Here is a 9,900-nt window from a genome sequence, read left to right on the forward strand (position 1 = left end):
ACATGTGGGAGGCGGGCCTTCAGCAGTCCCGGCACCGCCCGGTCCGCATCATCCTGTCGGCCCCGGCTCTAAACGCCAGCCTAGCCCCGGCCCGTCCCCTCCACCAGCTGAATCCCCCGAGAGGTCCACCGATCCCTAATCAGAGGGCCGGGAACCAGCGCGATGTCCCCCGGCTCCTCCTGGGAAGTAACGGGCCAGCCTGCCTGGTGACTCACGGCGGTCCCCCGGCCCTAGGCTTCAGAGGGCCGAGGACTCATTGTCTGTGGGGCCATAAGAATGCTTCCTGGGTAAGGGACTAGTGCCCGGGCCCGGCTGGGCGGGGGCGATCTCTGACCGCAGGCACTCCCGCAGAGCGGGCTGCAGGCTCTGGGCGATCTGGGCGGCGTGAGACTTGAGGCTTTCTCGACACGCCCTGTCCGGCCCCTCCAGAGCCCCTAAGAAGGCAGGCAGCTGGGAAGGCAATGCAAAGATGGGTACCGTGCGGAAGAGGTCGGGCACGGCCTGAGGAGGCAGCAGCTCCTCAAAGCAGACTGCGACATAGCGGCCGGCCGCCCGGCCCGCCAAGAAGTCGGGCAGCACGCAGCTGAGGGAGGCGGCAAAGGCATCGTGGGGCTCTGCTCCGGGAGGCACCTCGCTGGGGCTGCCGGCTTGCAGCCACTCCTGGCAGAACGCCACAGCGCCATGGGAGAACAGCAGAACCACCACGCCGCCATCCTGAAGAACCTGCCGCCTTTGTGCATGGAACCAGGCCAGGGGACCCCGGGCACTCAGCTCCTGCCGGTGCCACAGATCCACAGCCACCGAGAGCTGCAGCCGGTGCAGGGCCGAAGCCAAGGCGCCCACTAGCCGCTCGAAGCCCCTGTCGTCGGGCGAGTAGAGGAGCAGGGTACTGCGGCCCTGGCATGGCCCTGCAAGGATGAGAGTAGGGTTTGGGAGCAGGTCAGAGCTAGCGGGAGCCGGCCCCCACCCCCCACCCCCGCCCCCAGCTCCCCGATCCCCTTAGTCAGAGTTGATAGCGCTTACTTTAGGCAACGCCCTACCCTAGACTAGGTGCTCCCCGCCTCCGTCCCCTGCCCATTCACACCGGCTGCCCAGTGATGAGCTGCCCCAGCCCCCCACTGGCACTCACCCCCAGAGCGGAAGTCTTCCTTCAGGATTTGCAGCCACCCTGTGAGGTGGGAGGGGGAGAGGCAGCCATTTAGCTTCTCCCCCTGGGGCCTTCTGGGCCCCAGCCTCTGTTCCTCTCCTTCCCCGGAAAGAGGGACCTGTCTTTAGCAACTCCCCCCCCCACCTTAGTAAGGCTATCCACACCCCAATTTTAGCTGTTCCTGGGACGGGAAGTCCCAGGCCTGCAGCAGTGAGGTCAGGGAAGGGCTTTCCCTTTGATCTGTCCTCACCCTATCCTGCCCCTCCACCCCACCCCACTCTTCTTCGTTGGGGTCTGAAGGGGCTGGGTCTCACCTTTCACCCTGTCCCTTTTGAGCAGGAGGAGAAGGAGAAGGACGCAGGCCGCGGTCAACAGGCAGGCCAGCCAGGCCAGCGCCCAGCGCACGTGGGTATCTAAAGAAGGAGGAACACAGAGGGGACGTTCGGGGGAGTTTGTTGAGATCCACTGTCGCCCTTTTAGGCATGGAAGGACTCGGGGCTGAGGTCTTCATTAAGGTGCTATAGCCCCTGACGCAGCACTGCAGATCTCGAAGCTACCCCTTCAACGCAGCTGAAGGAAACATCGGCAACTGCCGCCTTGCCTCCCTGCCCGCTCTCGGCCCCGCTCCACCGTGGCCGAGCAAGCTGACCGCCCCCAGGGCCCCTAGCCCCAGGCTGCAGGGAGACAGTACGGAACCGGCTCTGGCTCCCCTCAGCTCCCCTAAGGAGACCCCATCCCATCCTGCTTTCCACTGCTGCGGCAGGAATGAGAACAGCGCCTGCAGCATGAGGCCTCAGAGAACCGCAGGAAAGCTAGTGACTCTGTGGTCTTCACTGTGGACTCTGAATCACGAGGAGAAATTCTGTTCCTCTAGCCGTAGCTCCCTACCGACTTGGGTTTTCATTTAATGTGCTGCATTTTTGTCCTTGTCTCTTACACTGCCCTTAATGTTTGCTCGTTTCATTGCTCTTGATGTGTCTGTCTCCAGTCCTCTCCTAGATTGTGAGTATCGTGAGGGGCAGCGTCCGTGTCTAATTTTTTTTTAATTTTATGGTATATTCATTCAATCGTATTTATTGAGTGCTTACTATGTGCAGAGCACTGTACTGAGTGTTTGGTATATGTTAAGCGCTTACTATATGCCAGGCACTGTACTAAGTGCTGGAGTAGATACAAGATAATCAGGATGGCCACAGACCCCGTCCCACATAGGGCTCACAGTCTTAATTCCCATTTTACAGATGCGATAACTGAGACATGGAGAAGTTAAGTGACTTGCCCAAGGTCAGGCAGCAGACAAGTGACAGAGCCGGGTTTGGAACCTAAGTCCTCTTACTCCCAGGCCCGTGCTCTTTCCACCAGGCCACGCTGCTTCTCATTCTCGAATTCCTATCGGTGGACCCGTTGTTGGGTAGGGATTGTCTCTATTTGTTGCCGACTTGTACTTTCCAAGCGCTTAGTACAGTGCTCTGCGTACAGGAGGCACTTATCAAATACTATTATTACTATTTCCCTCCTGTACCACTCCCCAGGGCCCTCCCCCTTATTCTCCTAGGCCACTTCCACCCTCAGGGTAGCCCCGCCCTAACTAAACATTAGCTCTAGGCCTCCATGTGCAGAGTTTACACATACTCACATTTCTGCAGGGAGCAAACCCACAGGGCCACCGGGCCATCCCACAGCTGTAAGACACAAAAGTCACGTTACCACCTTGTGGCCTCAAAGGACCCATCCGTCATTACCACATTGCCCAGGCTTTCCCACACTGACCTGCACACACTGACCAGCCTGCAGGTCCTTCAGCAGCTGCTCCCCAAGGAAAGCTACTCTCTGCCAAGCCAAAGGGGGCATCTGTCACACGTGGCCCTGTCAGGGCTGTCCAAGGAGGGCCCACAGGCCGAGCCAACTGGGCTCCCAGAAGCCCCCAGTTTCCTGCCGGGAGCTGGAACTGGGAAAGGGGTGCCCAGTACAACCGAGTTGGGGAGGACTCGCTCTCTGGAAAGGAGGGCGGCCTGGCTGGGGAGGAAAGAGGACCCAGCAGAAAGGGCTGGGCCTGTTAAAGGGGAAAGGAGTGATCTTCATGGTGGAGGCTTGTGTCTCACCGTGTGGGTGGTGCTGGGAAGCAGGGTGCAGCCACTGGGTTCCAGGGCACAGAAGGCACCAGTCTCCTGAGTGTCCCTGGTCTCCAGCAGCAGCACGTCATCCCGAGGGGGGCCCAGAGCGTCTATGGGGGACAGAAGGATTAACGTGAATCTGACCGGAGCTGGGGAGAACACCCCCAGCCCAGCTCTGCAGAGGACCTGCTAGTGGCATTCTTCCTCCCCCAGATCAGCTTGGCCCCGGTGCTCACTGAGTCTGTGAGGGTCTTGCCTGGGCGAATCATTCCACTCCCCAGGCCCCTATACCGCCTGCCCCTCACCTCCCCAGAGCAAGCCCCGGGGCTTGTCCAATTTGATTATCTTGTATCTGTCCCAGTGCTTAGCACGGTACTTGACACAGAGTATGTGCCATACGGATATTATTGTTATTATTATTGTTGTCACTAAGAATTAATTATGAAGTGGCATGGCATAGTGGGTAGAGCAAGGGCCTGGGAGTCGGAAAGTCATGGGTTCTAATCCCGGATCCGCCACTCATTCATTCATTCATTCATCCATTAGATCATATTTATTGAGCGCTTACTGTGTGCAGAGCACTGTACTAAGCGCTTGGAAAGTACAATTCAGCTGTGTGACCTCGGGCAAGTCATTTCATTTCTCTGGGCCTCAGTTACCTCATCTGTAAAATGGGGATTGAGACTGTGAGCCCCACGTGGGACAGGGACTGTGTCCAACCCGATTTACTTGTACCCATCCCAGCACTTAGTACACTGACTGGCACATAGGAAGCACTCAACAAATACCATAATTATAATTAATATTTATTATTCCCCATCCTCCTTTTCCTTGCCCCTCCCCCACCTGGCTCCCACCCTGTGGACTCACCCTCTGGGGGGCACTCCTGAAGCTGGAGCTGTCCCCTGCTCCACACCTGACAGAGAAAGATGGGGTCAGGTGAGGAAGTGGAGAGGGGAGGGAGGGGAGGACAAAGGGGAGAGGGGGAGTGGAAAAGATGGTGACAGGCAGGTCCTGAGGTTTACCTGGACACATAGGTTAGGATGGGCCTTCAGCATAGGGTATTCCTGAGGACTCTGCAGAGATTAGGAGCCAAAGAGCATCAGCCCTGGGGGAGGGGGAGAGGCCGACACTGGGGACACCACATGGAGCCCTACTCACGGGGGAATCCGTCCCTACGGTGCCCACCCGGCCATCTTTCTAAGCCCTTTGCGCTCACTCTGGCTTCCCCCAACTGCTCTCCACGGACTAATTCCAGCTCCTGAGGCCTTAATGACCAACCCCCCCACCCCGGCAGCCCTCCCCATCCTCATCAGAGAAGACTTGCCCACAGAGCCCTCTCTCCTTCCCATCACCCCCACCTCCTGCCTCCCCAAGCCCCCACCATCCCTGTTCTCACATTCACAGAAAGATTCTCCCGTGGGAAGTGTGGAGGGAGAGAATGGCAGAGGTCACTGTCCACCAGCCTCCAACAAAGTGCCACCTCTGCAGGCACCGCACAAGGCGCCTCCACCAACCAGCTCAGGGTCATGTCGAACAACTGCAGCTGCAGTCGGCTCAGGCTCCACAGGTTTCTATGGGCTCTGGGATCTAAGCAAGCACCATGTATAGGTCCCTCGGTGCCAATTCAGCTGCCCCAGCCCTTGGTCACCCTCACGGCAACCTCCTCAGTCCACACCCTCCAACCTGTGGGACGCCTCCTTCCCTTCCAGCCGCTACCCCCAACAGCCGTACCAACCCAGGTCCCCACCCTGGGGTCCGAGGTCCCAGAGGGTCCTTACCCTCCTGGAAGGGGCAGAGGCTGGTTCTGATCGAATCCTGCAGCTGAGGCCACATCTGGGAGACAAAGAGGTTATTCAGGACTGGGGGAGGGGGTCTCCCCCACCCAGAGACTCTCCTCTCCTTCCTCACCCCGGCCACTGCACCCCGCAACTCCCAGCTCCTAATGCCTCCCCTCCCAACCTCCTACCTGGATGCAGAGGCAAGGAACCAGGTCAGTATTGTTCAGGGTGATAGTCTGGGGTCCGGTCTGGGGGAACAACAACAAAAAAAAAATTGGAGGACTGGAGAACAAGCTCACCTGAATTAGAGGGGATAGAAGATTTCCGGATGAGGGAACTGGGAGATGCAGGGGCCGGGGGAAGCAGCGTGGCCTAGTGGATAGAGCATGGGCCTGGGAGTCAGAAGGACCTGGGTTCTAGTCTGACTCCGCCACTTGTCTGCAATGTGACTTTGGGCAAGTCACTTAACTTCTCTGCGCCTCAGTTACCTCATCTGCAAAATGGGGATTAAGACTGTGAGCCCCTTATGGGACAGGGGCTGTGTCCAACTTGATTAGCTTGTATCTACCCCAGTGCTTAGAACAGTCCCTGGCAAGCAGTAAGAGCTTAACAAATACCATTAAAAAAAGTCCCTCCAATCAGGGTAGGACACCCTTCTCACCAAGTCCTGGTGGACTCGGGACTTCTGGGAACCCTGGGTCTGGTTCCAGTACAGGAGCAGGCTGTAGTGCTGCCCAGCAGATACATCCAGCACCAACTGGGCAGCATCTCCTTCTGCAGAGACGTTCAGCCAGGGCAGGGCTGGAGAAAAAAAAGAGGGGCTTGGAACCTCGTGATCGAGTGAGTCCCCTCCTTCTGCTACCCCTCCCCCTCCCCGAGAGTCCCAAGACTGGGCGCCAATGCTGCCCCTCCCCCTGGACCCTGCCCAACCTACTCCAGCAGCTCTGGACACTGTCTCGCACATCTGGCCCGATGCAGTCTGGGAAAAGAGCAGAATATTCTGAGAAACGACCAGAGGGCTCTGCCTTCCCTGCCCCAGCCCCCCCCCCATCCCCCCTCCGTCCCTTTCTCCAGTAACTGAGCCCCCCTGCCCCCAACTCACCTGGGAGCTGCTGTGTGTGGTTGAGCTCCGCCTGGTATCGTGGAAGCGTGTAGGACCAGATCCTCACCTCGCCCCCCACCACCGCTTCAAAACAATCGAACACCAGGGAACCCTGTGATGGGGAGACCCCCTCCCCTCCCCCAGGAGAGGAGCCAGGGTCAAGGCTGGGACCAGGCTCAAAGTCCAGGCCAAGGGAGGGGCTACGGAGAAGACAGCTTGAGGGAGAAGCTGTTGACCTAGGAAAGGAATAACCCAGGGTCCAAAGTTGAGGGGAGAGCTGAGGCACCCTTGCCGTCACCCCAAACCACCCATGGTAAAAGTCACGTCTGTGCAAACACACGACCACACATGCAAATGTGCACACGTACACACACACACACACAGAGAGACATGCGCGCGCACACACATAAACATACCACTTGCTGGCTGGGCTGGATCAAGGCGTCAGGCACCTCCACCTCCAGCAGGGCGCAGCGGGTAGTGAGATAGGTGTGGAAGGAAAGGACCACATGAGCATGGAGTGAGGCTGTATGGGAGACAGAACCCTTTGAGTTAGATTTTGCCCCCGGGGTGTGGGGGGGAGCGGAAGAGGTAGTAGGGGAGAGGCAGGGGCACCCAGAAAACAGGGGAGATATCCCAGGAAGCGGAAAGCATCCAAGGTCGGAGGTCAGCGTTCATCCAGCCACCCTCTCCTCTCCCCCTCACCATTGCGGGTTGAGGATCCCGAGACCATTTCTGTTCCTCCTCCGATTTTCCCCTCTTTGCCGTCTTCCAGATTCCCTGAAAGCAGGAGAACACTTAGCTAGGGCCCCTCTTCTTCGCCTCCCAGACTTGTCTCCCCCGGCTTGTCCCAAACACAGCTCCCGAGGGCCAATGCCCAATCTAGGGATTTTTCCACCCTTGCCATACATTCCCTCACAGCAAGGCCCAGCCGGACCCTCTGAGCACCCAGCTGCTTCGGAGCTGTGAGTCACTTTCCTGGCCCCTTTCCCAGCTGGTTTCTGGGAAGTCCTCGACTGTGACGCTGTCTGACCAGGAGGGGAAGGGTTCTGCTTCCCAGGGCACTTCCCGGCCAGTGTAGGCAGACCTCCCTCTTCCTCTGCCTCCCGCCCCTCCTCCCACCCCCACCAGCACAGCAGCCAACTCAGGGGTGGACTTGTTTGGGCTGAACTTTTAGATGGGAGTCCCACATTTCCCTCCCCCAAGCAGCTCCTGCGGGGAAAACAGGCCCAGGGGCCCAGAGTACTTGGCCCCACCACTCCAGGGCTGTCCTGCTTCCTGTGGCCTCCAGCTGTCAGCTGCACCTGCCACTCCAGGCCCTCTCCTCCCCATCCACTACACTCTTACTTGCCTAGAAGCTAGGGGCGTTGGAAAGAATGCTGGGCCATCGCAGTACCAGTTGAGGGCACTTCAGGCAGGGTGTGATCAGTGCCAACTACCACAGGCAGACGAACTCGGGAGGTGCCCTCACGGCCCCCCAGTCCACTGCTGGGGGGAACATATCCACCTGCAAGGGGGGAGGTGGGGAGAGAGGGCGCTCTCCATATCCCCCTCCCACTCCCACCGCCAGGGCCCCTTAACTAAGAGCTGTGCCAGCAGCCAGAAGTGATGAACGAGGTGGGCCAAAGAGGTTCTGCGCTCATCAGCCCCTGCCTCGACGAGCAAGTGGTGACAAGGGAAAGGGCGGAGGGGTGGGGGAGGAGGGTGGGCAACAGTAGCCAGGGAGAGAGGGTCTGGGGGCCCTTTTCTGGGCAAGTCCTACCCCGTATGGCCAACTGAAGCTTCACTCGCACGCAGGGGGTACAGTTGCTCTCCTCCTGACAGCGCAACACCACTTCTGTCTGCATGTGTGTAGGCACCAGCACGGGACCGGGGGCAGGCACGACACTTCCAGGGAGGCAGAGCATGTCTTTTTCTGTTAGGAGAGGGAAGAAGCGGCAGCGACCATGCTCCAGGCTCTGGTCACGGCACGGCACTGCCCGGGCAAAGGGGCCAGCATCCGAGGCGGTGGCTCTCAGACTGCCCTGGGCGGACCTGGCACCAGGCACCGAAGCCCACAGGCAGCCGGGGCCTGGTTTCATATCCGTCTAGGGACTGAGCTCTCAGAGGGAACCGCGGGGCCCTTTACCCTCCTGATCTTCAGATGCCCAGAATACTTACCCTGAAGACGACAGGAGAGGCCCTGTAGGAGGAGAAAAGTGGGGAAGTGAACCCTCCAGGTCCATAGCCAGGGGGAGGGGCCCAGCCTTCCCACCGGAGGGCAGAGCTCTGAACCTTCCACTTGACGTGCCCTCATGCCGGCCCGAGTTAGTGGTACTGACTCCGAAGGGGGCTGTACCCACCCCCCCACGCGCTCCTGGAACCCCAGAGTTCGTGAGCTCTGTTGAGCTGGTTCCTCTGGGTGCTTTCCTGAAACACACACGCACATGCATACACACACACACACACACACACACCCCACCACCACCACCACCACGCTTCAGAGGGGGGCACAGCCTCTTTCCTCAGCACCCCCTGAGGCTTGTCTCTCAGCATAAGGGGAGCCTTAACCCAGCCGCGGGAGCCTGTTGGGAAGAGGTTGGGCTCATACTCTACCCGCACCAGCCTTCCCCTCCCCACCACCTAGCCCAGGACCTGGACAGACTGGAAAGGGCAGTTATGCTGATGGGAATAGTGTTGCCACCACCCAGGACTCAGTGCCCAAGGGACCAGGGGAGCAGAGTAGGAAGAAAGCCCTCCCCAGCCACGATGGGCTTTCCTAGCCTGCCTCCCGGGAAGGACCCAGCCCCAGACCTACCTGAGAGCATCGGGCATCGTCCTCGGGCCCAGCCAGCCTCTCCAGGGGCAGAACACCAGGGCTGCAGCAAAGCACCAGGGAGAAAAGGAGCCATGGCACTATCATCTTCCAGTTCCCTGCAGCCCCGTTCCCAGACAGACGGCAATGCTGCCCGGGATCCTATTCACCCCCTGGGGGGGCCAACCCCGCCCCCCCAAACACACACACAAACACCACCACCACCACGTTTCAGTCCAGCTCCAGAACAGGCAGCAGGAGCCTCTTCCCTCCCTTGAGATGGAGCTGCTCAGCTGGGACCAAGTGGCATGGGAGACCAAATTCTGGTCCCTATTTCCTGGGGCTGGGGGAAGTGAGGGGTGAGAGGGGAAGGGGGTGCAGGAACAGATTCCAGACGCTTGGTTCACTCCAGTTTCATCTCCAGCCCAGAAGTGCTTTCGCTTCGGCTCCTGTCCCGCCTCCCCTCCTCCTGCATCCTGCTCCTGCCCGCCCCCGTCCTGCTCCTCCTACTAAGGCTGGGCCTGGAGCCCAGCAGCCGGCAGGCTAGGCCCAGGCCCAGGCATTCCTGGCCCACCATACACCTTGGCTGGGAGCGGCTGGTGGCTGAGGCGGGCCCTCTGACTGAGTGGCGCCCCTGAGTTGGGGCCCCCCTGTTCCAGCTGGGTAGTCCCTGTTACCCTGCCAGCAAGGGTAGGGAAGGTGGGGCCTGGGACACTCCCCAAGGACAAGTTGAGCTCGACTCACCCTCCACGTCACAAGCTGGGACGTTCAGTCTCCTCCCTGGGACATTCAGTTTCCAACTCGGGAAGTCGAGGTGATCCCCAACCCCCTCCCTCCTCAGGATCGCGGGCCCAACCCCTTTAGCTTCTCTCCAAATGAGGCCCTTGGACCTTGAAAGCAGGGGTGGCCGGCTGGCCGTAGCTCTGCTAAAAACCCTGCCCCTCAAGGAACCCTCAAGGAAC

At 59.5% G+C, this 9,900-nt stretch overlaps 1 protein-coding gene across 4 annotated transcripts; it reads right to left on the bottom strand.

Annotated features, from left to right (window-relative positions):
- Positions 1-213: 213 nt before the first annotated feature.
- On the bottom strand, positions 214-9,536 carry IL17RC (interleukin 17 receptor C). Of its 4 annotated transcripts, XM_029051402.2 has the most exons (19): positions 8,942-9,536; positions 8,305-8,326; positions 7,907-8,059; positions 6,850-6,924; positions 6,561-6,670; positions 6,145-6,256; positions 5,977-6,021; positions 5,704-5,843; positions 5,231-5,290; positions 5,043-5,097; positions 4,661-4,851; positions 4,287-4,337; positions 4,132-4,177; positions 3,250-3,371; positions 2,918-2,977; positions 2,784-2,829; positions 1,462-1,560; positions 1,130-1,168; positions 214-908 (listed from the first exon to the last, which is right to left on the bottom strand). In XM_029051402.2, exons 1-19 carry the CDS (start codon positions 9,044-9,046, stop codon positions 238-240), a joined length of 2,202 nt encoding a protein of 733 aa, XP_028907235.1. In that variant the 5' UTR covers positions 9,047-9,536; the 3' UTR covers positions 214-237. The 4 variants fall into 4 exon arrangements, with proteins under 4 accessions (XP_028907235.1, XP_039766170.1, XP_028907234.1 ...); XM_039910236.1 differs by lacking the exon at positions 1,130-1,168; XM_029051401.2 differs by having other exon boundaries at positions 7,907-8,326; positions 8,942-9,003.
- Between the last annotated feature and the right edge of the window lie 364 nt (positions 9,537-9,900).

The sequence above is a fragment of the Ornithorhynchus anatinus genome, chromosome X1, assembly GCF_004115215.2.
Source record: "Ornithorhynchus anatinus isolate Pmale09 chromosome X1, mOrnAna1.pri.v4, whole genome shotgun sequence".
In the NCBI taxonomy this organism is placed as follows: domain Eukaryota; kingdom Metazoa; phylum Chordata; class Mammalia; order Monotremata; family Ornithorhynchidae; genus Ornithorhynchus; species Ornithorhynchus anatinus.